The sequence below is a fragment of the Mesoplodon bidens genome (assembly GCF_964165515.1).
Source record: "Mesoplodon bidens genome assembly, chromosome: 3".
Taxonomy (NCBI): Eukaryota; Metazoa; Chordata; class Mammalia; order Artiodactyla; family Ziphiidae; genus Mesoplodon; species Mesoplodon bidens.
The window spans coordinates 149,647,917-149,670,073 of record NC_138178.1 but is presented as its reverse complement, the minus strand read 5'-3'; the positions used below and the strand labels follow the sequence as shown (position 1 = coordinate 149,670,073).

Sequence of the window (22,157 nt, the reverse complement as noted above, 5' to 3'; positions counted from 1 at the left end):
CTGCCTGATAATTAAGAGCTAAGGTGATTTACCTATTTGATAAAATATTCTGTAGCTGTAAACCATTTTAACAATGAAGACTATGTAACAATATGGAGAAGTACTGGGTGACTCTGAAGGACAACAGACTGGAGACGTGGTCCTTACGGTGCAGTTAAGGAGCCAAATGTTTAACGATGTGAGGTGTCACAGGGTTAAAAGTTAAAATAACTGGAATGGACTAGGAGTGATTTGTAAATCTGTGTATGACAGGGAGGCCTGGATAGGTCAAGAAAGCGTTACGGAGTAGGCAGGAATTGAGCTGGGCCTGGAAGGATGGACAGTCAAGTATGGAAGAAAGGCTTCACATGGCACAGAAGGAAGATCTACTTGTGGAGGGAAGAACACTCGGAGAAGAGCTAGGAGAGTCGAGAGGAGAGGTTACATGTCAGGACAAGGTCATGAACTGGGGTCATACTCAGGGAGAACCCTGAGTGCCAGGCTGAGTTGTCTGAACTTTATGACGTAAGTTCTTTGAACAGGGAGAAAGCAACTTTTGGGGGAAAACTGTAAACGTGGGATACTGCTGAAAAGCAGTAATCCCTCATAAGGAGATGAGGGTCTGAGCTTTGGGACAAATGTGAGAACTGGAAGCAAAGGTCTGAACAAGGACCATTTCACATGTTGCAGCATTTCTTTCTTTTGTCTTTCTAATTCCCATGGCTTCCCCGCTCCCCTCCCTGTTCTCCAAGTTCTTTTCTTACTGACTGCTATGGGCTACCAATTTCTACTGACCTAGAGCTCTCACCAGTTCTTCCCATCCCCTTAACAGGTGCCTGGTCATGCCTCCAGGTCCTCCTCTGGACCAGGCAGTGTGGAAGGAAGCATTTGCTGGGAAACAATGACTAAGACCGAGAAGGGAAAGACCTTTCTCTCCCAGCGTTTCCGTCAGTCACTCCCCCCACGGCTGGGCTGGGGCATGGTTTTCTCCTACTTAAAACCAAGAAACAAGGAGGAGTGCGCCTCCATTTCCAGTGTGCCTCCAGTCTTCCACTCCAGCCCGCAGCACTGTGCAAACCTCAAGAACCAATATTTGAAACAGGCAGCTGCAAACCTCACCTTTTCTCAGGAGGTGGTGCAGCAGCGAGGGCTGGCCAGCATTCCTTATAGCCAAAACAGCTTTGACCATCTCTACGATGCAGACGGCATCATCCAGCCTCCCCAAGTCAGGAAGCCCCGACCTGAGAAGCCCGTCAGCTTCAAGTTCTTGGATTTTTCAGGTCCCTCAACAAGGGTCACCTCCCAGGCTATGAAGACGGAAAGCTCTGCCAATCTTAAGAAGCTGAAGAAATCAAAGCCAGCAAGCGCAGTCCAGGAAGCACCTGGTCCTCTCAATCTTCATCCAAGCAGGGAGCTAGACGTGCTGGATCTGTCACTTTCTCCAGATGTGAACCTGGAGGAGAGGGAAACCTGGCTTCCCCCTCCTGAGAAGGAGGCCAGAGCACAGCAGGCTGTCGTGCTGGAAAAGCTTAACAAGCGCACTGCCCGATGGATCCAGAACAAGCGTCCCCTGAGGCCTGGGGTGTCCCCCAGTAAGTGGCAGAGCTTCTTGCACCAGCAATACGACTGGAGCCACATCCGGGATGAGCTCACTTCCTCCAGCGACCTGGAGCTCTTGAAACAGCTGGAGGAAGAAGAGACAGCGGAATTTGAGGATCGAAGTGTCGTTCTGCCAACCCAGGAGGAAAAGAAGCCAGAGCTGCTGCTTCCTGTCTATTATAGGTAGACTGGCTGGGGCCTCGGGCGCGCCTTTGAGAATCCCTGGCTCCCCTTCAAGGACTCCTGGGTGGCCTCACACTCCTTATTTCAGAACACACTGTCACATTAACCTCTTGTGTTTTCCACCACCAACCTGCTAAGATTGCCACAAAGTAAGGTTTCGCAACCTCAGCACTCCTGACGTGCTGGGCTGGATAATTCTTTGTTGTGGGGCTGGTCCTGTGCACTGTAGGATGTTTAGCAGCAGCCTACTGCATGCCAGTAGCACTCTCCAGGTGTGACAACCAAAGATGTCTCCAGACATTGACACATGTCCCTTTGAGGGACAAAGCTGCTCCCAGCTGAGAACCACTGCCTTTAAAGGAATGGATTCTCAGCCTTTCCCAGCAGACTGAGCCATTCTGCTGTTCCGGGTACTATCCAGGTGCTCCTAGAAACGAATCCATGGTGGGAGTGAGGAAGGCAGAGGCCTCGTGAGGTTTGGTCCTGCCTCAGTCTGAATAAGGAGCCAGTGTGTCAACTGACTCGAAAGCTGACAGGCAGCAGGATAGAGACCTAAACAAGCTTAGAGAAGAGGATTACTGCATGTTTCTCACATTGCTTCCTTTTCATTTATAACTGGAAGGAAGACTGGAGCTATAACATCCCTGATTCCTAAAAGTGAACTAAAGATAAGTGGAAACATTTATTCATTTATTGGACAAATATAAATTGCATTGCCACCACTTTCCAGGCACTCTGCAAAGTGCTGGGAATACAATGTAAATGAAACCGACATGGACCTATCCTTTAAAGAGCTTACAGTCTGTCCACTAAATAACCACACACATAATAGGTAAAGTGAGGTAATGTAGGAGGTGGGTTCCCTTCCCCAAGTCCATGTACCCTCTAAGGGCACCAGTTTTAAAGCTACCTGTCCCCCCTTTTCTCCCCATGTCACTCATTCCAAGATTGCCCAATTCCTTGCCACAAGTGCAGACAGTTGAAAGCATGCCTGGCATCAATAAGACTGCTGAGGACGCTGATGGAAAGGGGAGCGTCTACCAGCCCCCAAGGCAGAGCCACTTCCGACAGGTGAATCCCCGAGCTGGAAAGTTTGCTTACTCCACAGACAACACCTTTGAACAGGAGATTTACTTTGGTAATGGACCTGGGGCCCTGTAGTGGGGGCCTAGGGGGACATGGAGCAGGGAGGTGGAAGGTAGCTGGGGGGTAAAACAGTCATGGCTGTGGATGAGAGGCCCTGGATGAACCAAGTGTTCATGTTGACACCTCCTGGTTACTAGCACATGAGGTTTTTTTGGGGGTTTGTGGGGTGGAGGCCGGGGACAGGGGGTAGGTATCTGATAGGAAGGAAACTCTTCTTCCTCTTTCCCCTCTCTCTATCCCTTTATGTTTACTAAAGAGGTAGTGGAGGTAGCATTGCAAAGTAAGCGAGATTCAGCTTTGGGAACAACCTACCTCTTCTCTGTTCTCCCTTCTCTCACTGAGATAATTCCCCCAATGAGGTGCTATGTTGGAAAAAACAACCACAGGCTCTGGAGATCTGAGCTTAAATCCTGGCTTAGCCCCTTCCTACTAACCTTCAGCAAATTATATAAGCCGTCTGAGCCTTACATACCTTATTTGTAAAACAATATTAACAAAAATGCACTTTAAGTAGACAAGAAATATAGTGCTTCTTGCCCAATACCCATGAATGTCCACTACCTTCCCCTTCCATCCTGCTATCCTTTAGATGCCTGGGCTTCCAGGATACACAGTCTAGGATTGTACGTTCCAAGCTGTTTATTCTTCCCTACCCCCATCTTGTTCCAGAACTGCTTTCAACTGAAAGTCTTCTTAAAATGTTTAACAAAATTATTCAGACAAAGGTATTTATGACTGATAAGAGATGAATTAGGTAACCCTTCATTAGTATCTAGCTTTTCATAGGGGACAATGCCTGTAAGTTAGGTTCTGACTTGGCTTCCAGGCTTTTATGAGGCCACCAGGTCATACTTCCAAGCAACAGTCACCTTCAAGGGATGCCCCCAGAGCATGGTAGTCATGAGTCCTAGAGGCTTAGAGTAGGGCAAAAGGAAACTGGGTCTGATCCTGGTGACCAAAAACCCAGGAAGAGAGGAAGGATGTGGGTTCTAGGGACTCATTATTTATCTGTTCACAGATAAAGTCCAGATCATCCACCAGATTGGTGCAAAGGTGGACTTCCCAGCCAGTTCCTGAACCATGTAAGCAGGAAGCTGATAATGGGGGTAAAGGTGGAAGTGGGGTTAGTTCTTTAAGGCCCCTGTTTCATAGGCTGGGACACCACCAGCATCTAGGGGAGTCCCTTCCTACCAACTAAAAATCATCTCATAAAATTATAAAATACTAATTGTAACAGGAAAAGCCTTTGTGGCCCATACAGCTGAAATGAGACGGAACTTAGTTGTAACCAAGTGGTTTAGGGCCAGTAATTCCTAATAAGACAGATCCCACCTTAACGCTTCCAAAGGAAGTACATCAAACCCCTGATCTAGCACTCTGCCCTTTTTCCTTGGGCTGGCTCTACCCTCCCACTCCATTCTCAGGCCCATACCTGCTTCAGGCCCTAGAATCAACCTGTGTTTCAAATTTCTGTTTCATGAGTACATCATCCTTCATTCTGTAAGTTAGGTAAGGTAGAGGGAAAGGAGTTAACCAAGAAATAAACTTATGAAACAAAATGTGCCCATCCTCCAGAGACTATGTCTCCATTCCCCATGACTCTTTTTTTTGCAATGTCACCGTTCAGATGGGCCCGCTGGTGTGCAGAAACTAGCAGCAGTAGTGAACCATTCTTTTTCCCACCAACCCCAAACCTCTGTCTCTAGTGCTGCCTGGCTCTAGAGGCAATAGCCACTAAAGCAGAGGAGGTGCTAATGACGGCAGGTGTGGGCAGCTTCCACGAAACTCACACAGCCGCCTCCTTTGTTGAGGGCTCTGATTATAAAGCAGTGAAGAAAGCATGTAGCAAAGCCTTGGGTTGGGTCTTGGCCAAGTCACCTTCCAGGGCTTCAGCTGCCTCATTAAAACTGAGACACTAGTCACTCCTACAGCAAGGCACTTGTAAACACTTAGCAGCTTATAGCACCATTCCTCCTCCCAAATTAAAAACATTAAAAAGAAAACTTAATAAATCAGGAATTAATGGCCAATTAGATTCTACTTTAAATGGCAATATATCAAATATTGAATTTTATAAGCAAACGTTGTTACATATAAACATATTTATATTCCTAAAGATTTATTAAACTTATGAAGAGGCTTATATGTATCTCAACTTTTCTTCCCCAAATTTCTCTGCCCCATCATCATGGCTTTATCATGTTTGTAGTCAGGACTTTTCATAACTCCCTGTGGGACTTGTACTCAGTTGCCTACATAATCACAGGAAGGTTGGCTCTTGACAGTTTTGTTTTGCCTTAGTGCTAGCCAGGAATAGAAATGTGATGCTGGCTGGGAACACGCGCTTATGGCAGTGGGCAGAATACCTCATACTGCTGCCCCGCACAGCTTGCAGGCCTGTGAAAGGAGCCATGCGCTGGACAGCTTTGCCCATACCGGCCAAGGATCTGCTGCTGCAGGTGGGTGAGGAGGACATGCCCATGAAGAGCAGGAGAATGAAGAAGCAGGCAGAGTCACTGAAGGAGAATGTGACTTGGGAACTGGTGGTCCTGCGGAGGATGCTGCAGGAATGGAAGATGGCCTGGGCTCTAAGTGAGTGAAGGGGGTGGGGCGGGCGGGGGTCCTGACATTTCAGCATGTTACTTGTGAAGGAGGAGGTTCTCACCTTGGACTAGTGTTTCTCAATCTTTGAAAATCCATCCCTCTCTTGTGAGACATAAAAATCTGGTTGCCTCATCAAGGTTAGACTAGATAAGAGCTTTTCACACAATGACAGTTGCATTTATCTAGATACTTTTTGCATGGGCAGGTTTTACATCAGTAATTTGTGGAAACTCACTATGCTGAGAACTCTTCACAGGCAGAGACCCTATCTTACTGACCTCTGAAACTTTACACTCAATAAATGATGCATGAAAGAAAGGGTGAAATGTGCTGCCCAAGCAATGGAAATGCAGTGATCAAAAGAAACTTCAGTTGGCTGTGGTATATACAACCCTTTTCCAAAATTCATTTGTAAATTTGGGATTATATATATTTACTTTGCCTTCAGCGATACGGGAATAGAAGGCTGAGTGCCTGGGACAGAGGAAGGGCCCAGCAAGGAGTGTTGAAAGCTGCAAGATTTGAGGACTCAAGGGCTGCTGGCTTTCAGAACATGAAAAACTAGTTTAGTTAGTGCAGGAAAAAGAGAGGTGATCCATCACATAAACTGGTTCAGGTAAACAAAAAAAGAGTTGAAAAAGAGATTCTGAGTAAAAGCTACCAGTAGGGAGCACCTACAGGTGGTGGGAGCACTAAAATAAAAGTTCCAAAGCTATAAAGAGAGCAGTTAGCAATAAAAGGAAGAAGCCCTTGAAAGCCAGATGGAAGAGCCCTAGAAGTCAAGGAAACCTAATGATAACCACAATCATTAACATGTGAGCCCTTATTATCTTGCAGGCATTTTGCTAAACACTTTGTCCAGTTAACTCATTTAACACTCAACGTAACTCAATACAATGGGTTCCAGCATTATTCTCATCTTACAAATGAGAAATCTCAAGCCCAGTGAGGTTAAGTAACTTGTCCAAGGTCACATAGCTAGTAACTGTGATTCCAAACCAAGTATGTCTGATGACAAAGTACCCTTAATTGCTATGTTTTATTGTACCTAACTATTTACCAGATGATAACAATAAAGAGTTATTTAAGCCAAAAAAAAAAAAGAATATAGGATGGGATTAGGAGTTTTGTTTGGGAACTACCTAAGAGGGTACATGGATCATCAGAGAAATAACTCCCCTCAGGACAGGACTCCACCTCTGGAGCCCTTTATTCTTCTGAGCTGTTTTGCTTGAATTGTCCTAGGGGAAGGGGACTTCTTGTCACCTGCCTGCAGCCCAATGTCTAGCCCTAACCAGGTGGTTCTCTTCTGATTTTCCTCCTCATGGTACAGTCATCGAGTGGCACCATAAGACAATAGAGGGCCTGCTGCAGAGCTTGGTGGACATCCATGATGGCATCCGCATCCAAGCCATCATCACTTGTGCCACAGCTGCTTTAGAACGGCCCCATATTGCCATCAGCCAGGGGGACTCAGGTGAGAGCCAGAACTGGACTGCTTGAGAATATAAGCAATTCACAGAGCCATAGACATCTTGAACTGGTGCAGACCCTGAAGCTTATCTGAGATCATTTCACAAAATAGAAACCAAGACCCAGAGACTGGCCTGAATATACACAACTTATCAGCAATAGAGATGAATTTTAAATTCCTGACTTCTAGTCTACTGCTTTTTGCACGAATTTCATCACCCTTTGATGCTCAGTAGCTTACAAGTAAGTTCACATTGTTCTGCCTTGAGAGATCCCATTCGTAATAGCCAAAAAGTATATGTGTATGTGTGTGTGAATGCACACACTTTTCTCTCGACTCCATTTTAGCTCTTCTTTTGACAGCACATCTCAAACTCAACACGTCCCATACTGAACTCATCACCCTCTCCATAGACCCCTCCCTACATTCCACATCGCAATCAGCATCCCCACAATCCATGCAGTGTCTGAGCTAGGACCCTGGGAGTCATCCTGGATAAAATCTTTCCTCTTCCCACAACCAATTGACCAATAAATTCTACAGATTCTGCTTCCTAAACATTTTTTTATTATGAAAGGAATATGAAGTGTCATTATCAGTCAACACAGAGGAGTATAAAAAGAGGTGGGACTTCCCTGGTGGCTCAGTGGTTAAGAATCTGCCTGCCAGTGCAGGGGACATGGGTTAGATCCCTGGTCCAGGAAGATCCCACATGCCACAGAGGAACTAAGCCCCTGCACCACAAATACTGAGCCTGTGCTCTAGAGTCCGCAAGCCACAATTACTGAGCCCACGCAACTACTGAAGCCCATGCACCTAGAGCCCCTGCTCCACAACAAGAGAAGCCACCACAATGAGAAGCCCTCGCACCGCAACGAAGAGTAGCCCCTGCTCGCCACAACTAGAGAAAGCCCGCATGCAGCAACGAAGACCCAGCGCAGACAAAAAAATTAAAAAAAAAAAAGAGGTGATTACCTTCCCCCAACTCACTTCCCAGTCCCAATCCCACCCCCATGCCATTCCCCAGGGTAATTAATGTTTAGTTTGGCATTCCACCATTTTCCCTATGCTTTTACAAACATATGCCAACATACATGTGAGCTTTTCTATTTATTACAAAAATGAGTTGAATTTTACCAGCCATTTTCTAGTTTCTTCTCCTTTAATTTGTGGATATAATGAATTCTGTTGTTAAACTCTTAGAAAAAATCCTAATGGATCTTTCTTTTACTACTCCACTGGGTTTGATTTGTTAATATTTTAGAATGTTTTTCTACATTTGTAAGTGAAATCGGTAGTTTTGTGTTTACTTATACTATCTTTATCAAGTTTTAGTTTTTACTAGCCTTGTAAAATGAATTAAGGACTTGGCCATTTTTCCCAATGGTCTGTAATCTTTTGAAAAAGAAATGTCAGTAGTTTTTTCTTTGCTAGCAATAAGAAGTTAAAAAGGAAAATTTCCCATCTACAAGAGCCAGAACTGTAATCTACCAAGGAGCTGGCTTAACAAGACACAGGACCCAGACGACAGAAACTATAAAATGCTGCTGAAAGGACATAAAACCAACTGACTCTTACAAACCCCCAAGTGCCCTCTCAGAAACCACCTTTTGTGAGAAGCCTGGGCTGATACTTCTTCCTTCTCTGCTGATGGTAGTATCCTTTTAAAATTTTTTTTAATTTATTTTTATTTATTTATTTTTTTAAACATTTTCATATCTGGGCATCAGTAGTTAGGCAAGTCTTTGAAATAGGTTTATTTTTTATTTTTTATTTATTTATTTTTTTAAGAAGACGTTGGGGGTAGGAGTTTATTAATTTAATTTATTTATTTTTGCTGTGTTGCGTCTTCGTTTCTGTGCGAGGGCCTTCCCCAGCTGTGGCAAGCGGGGGCCACTCTTCATCGCCACTCTCACTATGGCGGCCTCTTGTTGCAGAGCACAGGCTCCAGACGCGCAGGCTCAGCAGTTGTGGCTCACGGGCCTAGCCGCTCCGCAGCATGTGGGATCTTCCCATACCAAGGCTCGAACCCGTGTCCCCTGCATTAGCAGGCAGATTCTCAACCACTGCGCCACCAGGGAAGCCCTATTTTTATTTTTTATTTTTGGCTGCGCTGGGTCTTCGTTGCTGCGTGAGGTCTTTCTCTAGATGCAGCAAGCGGGGGCTACTCTTTGCTGCGGTGCGCAGGCTTCTCATTGCGGTGGCTTCTCTTGTGGAGCGTGGGCTCTAGGCGCATGGGCTTCAGTAGTTGCAGCACGCAGGCTTCAGTAGTTGCAGTGCGTGGGCTCAGTAGTTGTGGCACAGGGGCTTAGTTGCTCCACGGCATGTGGGATCTTCCCGGACAAGGGATTGAACCTGTGTCCCCTGCACTGGCAGGCAGATTCTTAACCACTGCACCACCAGGGAAGTCCGGTAGCATCCTGATATTATTCTGCCCTAGCATTTATTATTGTCATAATTGTCTGTTTACTTTTCTGCCATCTCTACCAAACAAGGAATTTCTTAGAGGTGGGAACTAATTTTATCTCTACAAAGTTGTCAGGTTTTTAAAGTTTCATTTCACTTATTTCCTGTCTTCTGAGTTCCAGATATGGGCATTTTAACTCCAGGTTTTCAAATTTGCTGCTCCCTCTGCTGGGAAACTCTACCTCTCCCTCTTCACCTGATTAACTTCTATACATGCCCTTCAATTTTCAGCTAAGGTATCACTTCCTCTGAGGAGTCTTCCCTGCCCCACCACCCAGACTTGGTTTGATGTCCCTGCTAATATGCTTCCACATGTACACATTCTTTATTTTATTTTATTTTATTTATTTATTTTTTGCGGTACGCGGGCCTCTCACTGCTGTGGCCTCTCCCGCTGCGGAGCACAGGCTCCGGACGTGCAGGCCCAGCGGCCATGGCTCACGGGCCCAGCCGCTCTGCGGCATGTGGGATCCTCCCGGATCGGGGCACGAACCCGCATCCCCTACATCGGCAGGCGGACTCTCAACCACTGCGCCACCAGGGAAGCCCACACATTCTTTATTTTAAACGCTTATTTCCTTGGGTATTAAATGGGATGATGTGTGTTAGTGCCTGGTACATAGAGAAAACCTTCAATAGGTGGCAAGAGATATTATCTTATCCCCAAATCTTCCACATACATTAGAGAACACCTTTGTCATTCCCTTTCATGTGATCCCTTTCCTGGGTGTCTAGATTTTGATTTGTCTTGTTTCCTCCCCACAACTTTCCAAAGAAAATTATCTTACTCATTATTTCTTGAAATAATTGACTTCTATCTGTTCCCCTGAAATGCACATATTTCCACCTAGCCCATTCTTAACAGATGGCACAGTGGCCCACAGTAGTAGCAAAAAGGACAGATTAGAAATTCTAAAACCTCAGCTATAGAACTAGCTCTGCCACATCTTGGGAAGTCAGTTAACCTCTCTGAACTTCAAATTCCTTATCTATAAAATGAAACTAGTTGTGGACAAAAGGTTAACAAAACGCTTTCCCCTCTTACTTGAGAAATGGGTTTTAGTTAAATGCCTACCTGTTGTCCCGATAACCTGATAAGGGTAGGAACTATCTTTGTAGGCAACATTGCTTATGATAAAAATGAACCCTGACTGATAAATTACATCTGGACTGGGAAGAACTGTAAGTGAAATATACATGCCTGAAGGAGGCACCATCCTCTGGGCTCCCACGAATGCTGTAACTTGTCAAAGCATGCCCTTTGAGGACCCTGGAGTTATATCTATGGAGTTGTTATATAAAAGAGATAATAACTCTGGTGGAACATAAGACACATACATACCTGGGAATCGATTCCATGCTCCTGAGCTGTCCCCAGAAGGCTCCATGGAACGCTAGACAAACCACCTCAAGAACTCTTGCCAAAAGGAACGCCTGATGCTGTCCTGTTGGCAAACTATGCTTCCATCCTATTTCCTTCCAAAGATTAGTGCCATGTGTGGCCTATGATAGTCTTGTGAGACTATTTAGTTAAACCTGAAAGGACTCCTGCAATACACATATTTCAGGTGAGCTCTGCAGTCATACGTGCCTTGCCTACTTCAATGAGGGTTAGAAGACTGAATGAGATAATGAATATGAAACACTATATAAGCAGCAAAGCATTACCTAAATATATTTGCTATTATTATTAAAAATACAAAAATATATAAATAGGTTGATTTTCATCACTAAAACTAATGGTGATGGTCACCATAGCCTAGCTGGAAACATTCTCCTTTGGCTTAAATACAGCTCTGTAGAGGCCAGATGATAAAGGATTGGGAACAGGAATACCCAGCACAAAAGTCAGCCTTAAAATCCTGCCCATTGTAGGGGCTCAGCTAAACTCTAATTATATTAAGAAGCAGTAAGCATCTGCAACTGAGCCTGAGGTTGGCCACCATGTGACTAGAGGAAAAAGCTGTGTTTCAGAGAAAAGCAAAGGGGCTAGCTAGCACCCTCTTACTGGCTTTCTTTTGATCACAGACAAGGAAACCGTCAAAGCTCCATCTACCCAGGACTTGCCAGAGGTTCTACAGCCCCCCCTAAAGGCTGCTCTTTGTGACAAGAATGCCAGTGTGCGGATGGCAGCAGCAGTATGCCAATATGCCATACAGTCACATAATCTTCTTGCCCGGGAAATCATGCAGACTGCCCTTTTGAAGGGTGAGTAACTCCTTGTAATTTCTGACCTGGAAATATGGGGTAAAGAGAGGACATCTCACCATCAGCTTTTCCTAATTCTTTCCTCTCCACCATCATGCTCTATGATGTCTACTGTATTGGGTCTGGGCTTCCATTAGATACTCAGAGATTTGTTCTTCCCAGGTACTTTACAAAATAGGTATACTGCCACCTAGTGGTACCTGGGCTAAACGTTTCATAGGTGCATTTGAACAGAAACCATGTCCCCTTTCATACAACCAGATTTCCAATTGAAAAGATAATGTACTAATATTAAAGAATAGGTTCTAAAATTTTTTTAAATCACCACTTGAACACATCTTGCTTCCATTTTTGCACATTAACTTACAGGCATTGTCCACAAGCATTGTTGGAGTAATACAAGCAAAAAGGTTCTGTCAGATGATAGGCCCAAGGTGCCCAAATGCTGTCTGAAAGATGTACCTGCTCCTTGCGTGGCGGCAGGGGTGGAGGACAACTGGCTGACCAGTTTGGCCTTCGGCATGGAGATACTCAACAATTTAACTCATCTGTCTTAAGAAAGCCTCCACTCCAGACTTCCCAATCTCTAGTGAGAGGGACAACTGTATCTCTCACCCAGGCTGGAAGTGCCTTCCTGCTGTTACCTAACAAAAACATATTAGGATTTGACTTTTCAGGTTAAGATTTTCAGTCTATATTTAGAACCTTGATACAATCCATTTAAATGTGATTTAAATAAGGGATTGAATTTCGAGACAGGGGGCAGAGGGAAGTGAGATATCAGGCAGGTAGCAGCCTTGTGTACCAACCCAAAGGCTGCTCTCTCTGTGGGGAGAAGAGACCGCCATTCTGGACTCCTTTTTCACCCCACTGTGGCAGGTAATAGCGTGGACAGCTGGGCTGCAGCTCAGTGCCTGGCTCTGGAAGGTGCTGCCACTTACCCTGTGATTCAGAGGATCCTCCATCAGCTGTTTAACAAGAAGAATGAGGACACTGAGCAACAGTCTTGTATGCTCCTGAGCCATCTAAGTGGGAAGACAGTATGTGTCCATTACAGGGTCAGAGAAAGAAACCGAGTTTGGGGGGAACAATTGGGTCTTTGAGGTCGGCCCATGGAAGGAACTGAAAATGCAGGTGGTTGGGTAGGGATAATCTCAAGCACAGGTAAAACCGGACTAAGTGTGGGTGAACCGGGGTGTATACAAGGAAACGTGACAACAGCTAGCTGAGAAAGGTGAGAAAAGTAGGCTGCAGATGGTTTCTAACTTTGTAGGCAAGAAAAGTTGTGATATGCAGAATTTGCTTCTGCTAGAAGTTTACCATTGAAAACCACACAGACCTACAATTCTGTTTGCTTCCAGTAGAAATGTGAAACTCACAGACTGAGGCATATACAAATCATTTTAGGGGGAAAGATAGTTAAATTAAGAAGAGAAGGTCCCAGGAATTTTCTGTTCAGATTACTAAATCTGTATTTTGTTCCCTGATTTGTTCCCCAGAAATCAGTTGGCTTGGATGGAAGAGTGCCCCATTGTAAACCCACTCTTTCCTTTGCTAGCAACGGGCATCTCATGTGTTTGTGACATTAACTATGCTGGATGCCAGGTTAGGATATAACTTCTTCAAGGTCCCAACATCTCTAAAAGTGATCATGGATATCCATACACGTCTTCCATTTCCGCAGACCCTGATACATACCATGCTTGCCGTGGAGCTGAATAGCTATCAATGGAAAGACCGGATTGTAGCCTGCCGAGCTCTCTCCCAGATTGGTGGAAATGTCAGTGTGGTAAGCCTTCTCTCCCTGTGTTTCCAGGACAGAAAGTCTAAGCAAAACTGAGCTAGGGAGCTCTTCCACTTTTTGCTGCTATCTAGTATCCCATTCTTGCCAAACAGATCTCTGTTCCCATATTGCTACCTCTTACTCTTAACCCAGAATCCTCTTCAAATGCCAGCATATCGTTCTATTACTTAAGCCACTGCTTCTCAGCCTGGTGGCAGTCCACAAACTGTTTGTAACCTACCTACAATGAAGTAAGCAAGAAAAAAAAAAAGAGAAAAGTTTAGAAACTTTTATAGTAATTTGACATTGCCTCCACATCAAGGTACTTTATAAGTATCAGTCAATACTGTCCCTACTTTCAAAAACCTGACATTAGAGTTAGAGTAACAAGACTAACATACACAAATGATTCAAGAACAAGTGATAAATGTAATGTACTCAAAACTTTTCAGAGAGATTAGTGTGGGCTGAACCTATCCGTTAAAGTTCTGTGAAGGGGGGCTTCCCTGGTGGCGTGGTGGTTGAGAGTCTGCCTGCCGATGCAGGGGACACGGGTTCGTGCCCCGGTCCGGGAAGATCCCACATGCAGCAGAGCGGCTAGGCCCGTGAGCCATGGCTGCTGAGCCTGTGCGTCCGGAGCCTGTGCTCCGCAACGGGAGAGGGCACAACAGTGAGAGGCCCGCGTACCGCAAAAAAAAAAAAAAAAAAAAAAAAAAAAAAAGAACTGTGAAGGAAGGAGTGTGGGTCAGCTGAGCGAGACTTGGGACAGAACTGAAAAAAAGACTTCCAGGCATGGGAAACCGTGACCATCATTTAGGCTTTCACCTGACCTCCTTCTTGCCATTATTTTAAAATCAACTTCAGCTGTCCAAATGGGACTTTTCCCTTCTTCCTATGTGCCACTGTCTTTTCCTTATAACACTGAGTAACTCCAAAATGGCCAGGACACTGCCATTCCCACGAGAAGAGAGCACCCTCCATCTTGACCCTCACATTTTGATGTGGGAAGCACAAAACCTGGCCATTCAGTGTAATCAGTATAATTCTCGTCTGGGTTAATTCTGCCTCGACTGCCATGTAGTACCCTGCTGCCAAAGTCCTGGACCAGCAGCATAGGTATCACCTGGGAGCTTGCTGGAAGTGAAAAATCTCACCTCTGGTCAATTCAATCAGAACCTGCATTTAACAATACCATTTTAACAACATCTGATTAATTTGCACATTCACCTCCTCAGCACTTGTTACTCAGGATGGCCAACTGAAAATAAAAAGCCATGCAGAGCAAGCAGGGGGCGGGGTAAAGATGAGAACTTCACATGAGACTGCTGGGGTTAAGCAATATGTCCATCAGTCCTTTCACTCATTCAGTAAGCAAGCAGTTTCTGACCACATCCTACATGCTGGGCCGCATGCTACCATTGGGGATGCAAAGATAACACATCTTGGTAAATGTTACATGTAAATAGCTATAACAGAAGTAGCTGTAAAGTAGTATGGGGATTTCCTATTGCTTACAGAAGGCAGAGGAGAGTTCACTGAGGAGATGCTTTTTGAGTTCAATCCTAAAAGAAGAGGAAAACATCAGGTATCAGATAGGGGTGGAAAAGGGAGATGTTTCAGGCAGGGAGAATAGCTTTGGGCACATTACATAATCACCAACTAGTAATCTTCGTCCCTTCCCCTTTGAGAGACATACTAACACATAGGGTGGCCAACTGTCCTAGCTTGTCCAGTACATAGGACTTTGAGTACTAAACCCAGGAAAAGTCCCAGGCAAATTGGAATGAGTTGGTCACCCTACTAATGTATCACTTTCAAATTTTAAGAGTCTCAAGTACAGATTATGCTGGCCCCGATATAATATAGTAGTTTAAAGCACGAGCTTCGGGCTTCCCTGGTGGTGCAGTGGGTAAGAATCCACCTGCCAATGCAGGGGACATGGGTTTGAGTCCTGGTCTGGGAAGATCCCACATGCCGCAGAGCAACTAAGCCTGTGCACCACAACTACTGAGCCTGCACTCTAGAGCCCACGAGCCACAACTACTGAAACCCACATGCAGCTACGAAGACCCAGCACAGCCATAAATAAACAAATAAATAAATATAAATAAATTTATGAATAAATAAAGCATAAGCTTCAAAAACAGGCCTGGGGGGCTTCCCTGGTGGCGCAGTGGTTGAGAGTCCGCCTGCCGATGCAGGGGACACGGGTTCGTGCCCCGGTCTGGGAAGATCCCACATGCCGCGGAGCAGCTGGGCCCGTGAGCCATGGCTGTTGAGCCTGCGCATCCGGAGCCTGTGCTCCGCAACGGGAGAGGCCACAACAGTGAGAGGCCCATGTAACGCAAAAAAAAAAAAAAAAAAAAAAAAAAAAAAAAAACAGGCCTGGGTCTGAGTCCTGGCTCCAGCACTCAACAGGTTAACCTTGGGCAAGAAATCTAAGCCTCCATTCTGTCACCTATAAATGGTAATATCTGCCTTATGGGATTGTTTGAGAGGATTATGTGATGGGTAAGAATACTTATTAGCACAGGGCCAAGTACAAAATTGACTTGGTAATAAATGGTAGCTAATTATTACACCTATGTGTAGGATATGAAACATAAGTTGATCCAGCTGATGTTCAGTGACTGGAATAAGAAAGTGAGACAAGCAGCTGCCCAAGCTCTGGGGCAAATGAGCCTTGGGAAAGAGGTGCATGACACCATCAGGTAAGACCTTGTCAACATGGAGAAAGAAGCTTTTTTTTTTTTTTTTTTTTTTGCTGTACGCGGGCCTCTCACTGCTGTGGCCTCTCCCGTTGCGGAGCACAGGCTCCGGACACACAGGCTCCGCGGCCATGGCTCGCGGGCCCAGCCGCTCCGCGGCATGTGGGATCTTCCGGGATAGGGGCACGAACCCGTGTCCCCTGCATCGGCAGGCGGACTCTCAACCACTGCGCCACCAGGGAAGCCCAAGAAGCTTTTTTTTAATTAAAGTGTTCAGGGAGCCTGGGCTCCAGCCAGCCAGCATTTGTTGAGCTGCTCTGTCTGCTCAGCATTGTATAGATCCCATTGCAGGATTTTTTTTTTAATAAAATAAAACATTAACAGCCCCTACAGACACTAACAATGTGGCTAAGGGAAGAATCATTAATTGAATGCCCACTAGGTGTTAGGCACTGTTTTAGATGTTTGAGAGTTCAAATGTATGACATGATTCTGATTATGCAGGCAAGATACACAAATGCCTAGCAAAGTCAAGTTTCACGAAGGATGGGTAAGACTACGTAGGCAGAGAGAAGGCAAGACCTTCCACACCGGGAGCCAAATACAGAAATGAACGTGGCACATATGAGGGCAGTGGGGAAGAGAACTTGACTGTAGCAAGAGATCCATGTTTAAAGTTTCCTTTATTCAGTCATTCAACATAGTTTAGCACCTAGCATACTCTAGGTAATAGGGATTCAAGTAAATAAAACAGTTGAGGTCTCTCTACCTGGTGAAACTTAATGTGCATAAGGCTAAGTAGGAAAGGGTGGGAATGGATAATGGAGAGCCTAAAGAAGTTGGATTTTATCCTGGGGGCACTGGGGGTGGGTGTAGGGAGAGGGACCAAAAGTTTAAGGAGGGAAAATAAAAGCACCTGTGCCTTACAGAGTCAAGCTGGGCCAAGGAAACTTCCAGGAGCGTGTGGAAGCCCTCTCCCTGATTCGTGGGCTCAAGCTCATGACCGCCAAACTTCTCCCAAGCTTCCTGAACTGCTTCTCTGATGACTTCACGGCAGTTCGGCAGGCAGCTTGCTTGGCTGCTGGTGCCCTGCAGATCCATGATAATATGGTGAGTCAAGGAAACATGTACCCATCTTACCTGATTAACCCAAGAGGGCATTACCCTGTGCTTCATTCATACATAGTATACTCACCATTCTGTGGGGACACAGAATGAGAGATCAGAACCAGGAAGGTGAGGAGATATACAGGCCACAACAACAGTTAGGACCACACTTAGCTCCAAGCCAGCCTAGACTTCATTTTAGAGCACACCCCTGAATCCTGTTCTCACCTCAGTTAACTAGCTTCTCATTACATGGGTGCTGATAGGCTTAGGGATCGACTCCAGTGAATCGAGTTATAATCCCTAGTTATTAGTGGAAAAGCTGATGGAGGTATTCAAAGAAGCCTATATGGCCATAGATCTGTGAGCTGGGAAAATCAATCTACAGATAGGAGATAAGAACACTATGCGCCTAAGCCAGTACTTCTGGCTCCAGCTCATTTTTTCACTAGATTTGATAGAAGGCCACTTTTCCAGTTAAAGCACATTTAGACAAGAGGGGTCCCTGTCTCTGGTTCATTCTTGCTCTGATTCTCTCCACTCAGCACTGCCTTTTATCCATCCCAGGTCCTTGAATGCCTTCTGAATCTCATACAGAGAGATCCCTGCTGGAAAATCAAGGCCTTTGCCATTCAAGGTATTACAGGAGTGGCCCCAGCTCCTCAACCTCTAATCCCTTCCTGTATTTTAGTATAGATGATCCCCAGAATCTCTTTAGGAAGAAAGTAGAGTATAAGGGAGGGGATAATCACAGCTTCTCAGAAGTTCCTTGCCTGAGAAATTAAAGATTATTTTCTTGTTCTTTTTAATTTTTAGTTAAGGCGTCTAGGTCTATGTCAAACGCATTAAGGCAAAGGGCTGACAGGACAATCCCTGCCAACAGAATTAGGTATGAGTTCCAAGTAGGTATCCACTGTTGGATATACTTGCTTTCCCTGGAGGTTTCAACCATAGGACTCTGTAAAAGTCAGACCAGATTCAAGACTGCTACAAACCTAAAATTCTGCCCTCAAATTTCCTAGAGTTTCTTTTTAGGGATTTTTGGCATTGTTTCTCTCTGACAGTCTGGCAGGTCCCTATAAGAATCAGCCCTGGGTTAAGCTGCGAAGTAATTGTGCCTTCTTTCCCCGTTACCCTCCCTTGACTAGGTTGGTCTTCTGAGTTATCTATCCCATATCTCATTCCTAGATAAATAGGTAATATAGGTAATATTCTCACATGCTAATGGACAAGGATGGCATGGAATACCCCGCTTCTGGGAATTCTCTGGGGATAATGTCCTATTCTAACCCATTCCTAAAATTCTAATGGTAATTGTCATCCAAAAGGGACGGTAAAGACAAAATACTTAGTTTAGTATTTGCAATATTTAATTTAGCAAGTGGTTGCCTATACCTTATTATTATTATTATTTATTAATAAGGCCATTTCTGGATGCAAGGATATAGCAAACTCAATCTTAAGTGACAGTGGAACACGCTGCCCTCTAATCTCTGCAGCTTTGGGACAAATTGGCCACGTGAGTCCCCAACTGACAGACCTCCTGCTCTGGGCTATCCACTGTGAAGTATCACCAGGTGTACGACTAGAGGCTTGCCGCAGCATCCTAGCCCTCAAGCTTCAAGGAGACCAAGTCAGGGACACCTTCCTAGACGTGCTGCTCCTAGAGAACCATGATGCTGTTCTAAAGTAAGCACTAACCCTCTGGTTCCTGCCATGACCTCTTGTACTGCCAACTCTCCCACCCTTGTTAACAGAGTATGTGCCTGCCTTTCCAGGCTGCTTAATGGCTGTAAAAAGCACAGGCTCACCTGGGCCATTCATCTACTTAGCAAGTGGGTAACAGAAAAACTGGCCTGAATTAGATTAAAAGTCAAGCTCATGTAGTTTATGTACTTGTTCATCATCCCAGGTGGGTTTTTTTATTCAACTTACATTTATCAAGTGCCTACTTAGTGACGATAGGCTTTAGCGTCAAAAAGACCAGGATCTGAACCCCAGCTCAGACATGTGCTAGCTTTGTGAGTCTGGGTAAGTTACTTAAATTCTCTGAGCCCATTTTTTCATGTATCAAACGCAGACGGCAGTCTGCCTTATGGGTCTGTGGTGATGATTAATGAGATAACATGTTAGTACCTGTCATAAAGGTGTTCAATAAATAATATCTACTAGTACCTTCAAGTATATCATCTCAAAAACTACAGAACACCCCTACAAGCTAAGCATCATACGATTTTTGCAAATAAAGCTCAGCAAAACTGCAGTTAGGATTGGAACTTAGGATTCTTGTCTGATTCCAAGTCCTGTATTTTCCACCTCCATGCTTTAAGGATAGGAAGAACAACCTAAGAAGTCCTTCTTACCTTTCAGAGAAATTCATCATGCAATGAAGATACTCAACTTAGAAAATGAAGGAAACCAAGAAATGCTTCAGAAGATCAAGAACAGGGTAGATAAGTACAAGCTATGTTTTCAAGAAAAAATTCAGGGCTCTCAAGAGTTCCTCAGGCCCCTTTTTCCCCCTAAGCATGTACGTACCCTCTTCCCCAACACAGAAATACTTTCTATAGCCCCAGATACAATATCTCACTTGAAGATACAAAATACATCTGTGCAAGATAGGATTATAAAATCCTACTAGTAAAAAGTAAAACAAAACAAAAATCCCCTTAGTCCTATCAAGTAGCCCTCAAAATCGGTTGTTTCTGACATATTGTTTCCTTTCCTTCCCTTTTTTTCCCCACCATCCTCTAAACCCAAGTTCTTTCTTTTTTGCAGATAGGCATAAAGAAGGAATGAGGGACTGGAATAGGCCCCTTAGATTTTTTTTTTTTAATTAATTTTTTTTGGCTGCGTTAGTTCTTCGTTGCTGCACAAGGCTTTCTCTAGTTGCTGCAAGTGGGGGCTACTCTTCGTTGCGGCGCACGGGCTTCTCACTGCAGTGGCTTCTCTTGTTGAGGAGCATGGGCTCTAGGCACACGGGCTTCAGTAGTTGTGGCTCGCCAGCTCTAGAGCACAGGCTCAGTAGTTGTGGCGCACAGGCTTAGTTGCTCCGTGGCATGTGGGATCTTCCCGGACCAGGGCTCGGACCCATGTCCCCTGCATTGGCAGGCGGATTCTTAACCACTATGCCACCAGGGAAGTCCCTAGATTTTCTTTTTTCCTTCTAAACTTTCCTTAATTCCTAATCTGGGCTCTTTCACCAAAGGAACTCTAGCTGAATAGGTGGTTCTAATTTTTCAAAGCTGTTAGAGGAGATGAAAAATCGAGGGATGGGCTTCCCTGGTGGCGCAGTGGTTGAGAGTCCGCCTGCCGAAGCAGGGGAAACGGGTTCGTGCCCCGGTCTGGGAAGATCCCACATGCCGCGGAGCGGCTGGGCCCGTGAGCCATGGCCGCTGGGCCTGTGCGTCCAGAGCCTGTGCTCCGCAACGGGAGAGGCCACAACAGTGAGAGGCCCGCGTACCGCACAAAAAAAAAAAGAAAAATCGAGGGAAAAGGACTTTAAAAAGGCAAAAGATTCTTCATATAATTCACAAAACCAATTTCACATCAAGCAAGCATTTCTTAGCAGATTCCTTTCATCATGCCCAAAAAGCTAAAGTAAATTTTTCAATAATAGATGTGAAAAATGTCCAACCAATATCACCAGAGAACAATGTTCTCAGGCATTTACGTACCACCTAATACTAATAAGCATGAGGCAATGCTACTTTATTAACGTTTTTTGATGATTTACAGCCTAGTATAGTTGGTTTTTTCAACATTTGTTCTGATTCAGATTCAAACACTAAGCCAAAAGGAACTGTTATACAGAAAATATTCAAGATTGAGACAGTCATAGGAAAAGTGAAGGAGGAAGCAAAACGTGTTTACATGCAACCCAAATAGGGGCAAAAACCACCGAAATTCTGTACTTTTCTCCAAGAAACTTTTCAGGGTAAGTTTTCTAGGGGTGAATCCTATGCCTTGACTCCTTTAACAAGCCTTTTTCAGGATTGGATGTTTGGGGACTTAGTTGTGAGCCCTGTAGGATGAGAGCCAGGAAAGGACACTTTCTTTTCTTCTTGGCCACCATCCTCTCAGTCCTTCTGTTATCTTTTCCTTGTCCCCCTCCCCCAGGCTCTGATTTGCTATCTGCCCCTTAAAAAAAAAAAAATGATGTAATTCTATCTGAACCAATTTGAAAGTTAGGTCAAAAAAAAGGACGCCTTAGAAGAACAAAAAACTGCCATGTGTACGTCTGGTTAAGCACTCAGAAAAATCCTTGAAGCTTAACCTTGAATAGTAATAGTACCTCTGGAAAGTGAGATTATACGTACATCTACGCTTTTGCAACTTTAAGAAAAAACGATTTCATAAAGTTCTCAGCTTTACATAACTCAACCTATCAGTTACGGTGAAAGGATCTTAAAAGTTCCAGATACAACCTAAATGATGAGGTGTAGACATCAAGCTGTACCAAAACATACTTACAAAATCAGTGTGCCCAGGCGCAGCAGCAGCCTCAGGTCATTCAGCCAGCTGCCCACCAGCCACCACCCCAAACCCAGGTCTTCTGGTTCCAAGTCCAGTGCTCTCTCTGGTACACCAGGCTCTTTTCCACCAACCATGAGAATATTCACTTGCCAGATTTGGGGAAGTTTCTTCCAACTGCCAGAAAAAAATGAGAGTGGAAAGTAACTTGAACACCAGCCTTCCCTCATGGCCAGCTTGCTACAAGTTGGCTGACTGAGGCCTATGACAGCACAACTAGGTGACATTCTGTCTCTCTGGGAGCAGTGCCAGCCACTGATGCAAGCAAGCACTGAGCAAAACCATAATACACTTTTAAAAACATAATATACTCATAACTTTTCTAATAGGATTGTGCTGTTTGGGGTTCGAGTAACATGATTAAAAT

General features: G+C 44.8%; 1 protein-coding gene across 1 annotated transcript in view; it reads left to right on the top strand.

Moving 5' to 3' along the window:
* The first annotated feature begins 835 nt into the window (after positions 1–835).
* HEATR4 (HEAT repeat containing 4) overlaps positions 836–22,157 on the top strand; it is a 36,446-nt gene continuing 15,124 nt past the window's right edge. The window contains 17 exon segments of the mRNA XM_081228301.1: positions 836–1,761; positions 2,709–2,918; positions 3,497–3,632; positions 4,614–4,764; positions 5,209–5,499; positions 6,845–6,988; positions 11,480–11,659; positions 12,539–12,699; positions 13,344–13,448; positions 16,035–16,153; positions 17,080–17,260; positions 17,825–17,894; positions 18,757–18,946; positions 19,628–19,706; positions 21,036–21,063; positions 21,066–21,142; positions 21,146–21,194. Coding sequence (XP_081084427.1) covers positions 881–1,761; positions 2,709–2,918; positions 3,497–3,632; positions 4,614–4,764; positions 5,209–5,499; positions 6,845–6,988; positions 11,480–11,659; positions 12,539–12,699; positions 13,344–13,448; positions 16,035–16,153; positions 17,080–17,260; positions 17,825–17,894; positions 18,757–18,946; positions 19,628–19,706; positions 21,036–21,063; positions 21,066–21,142; positions 21,146–21,194 — 3,052 coding nt within the window. The 5' untranslated portion in view covers positions 836–880.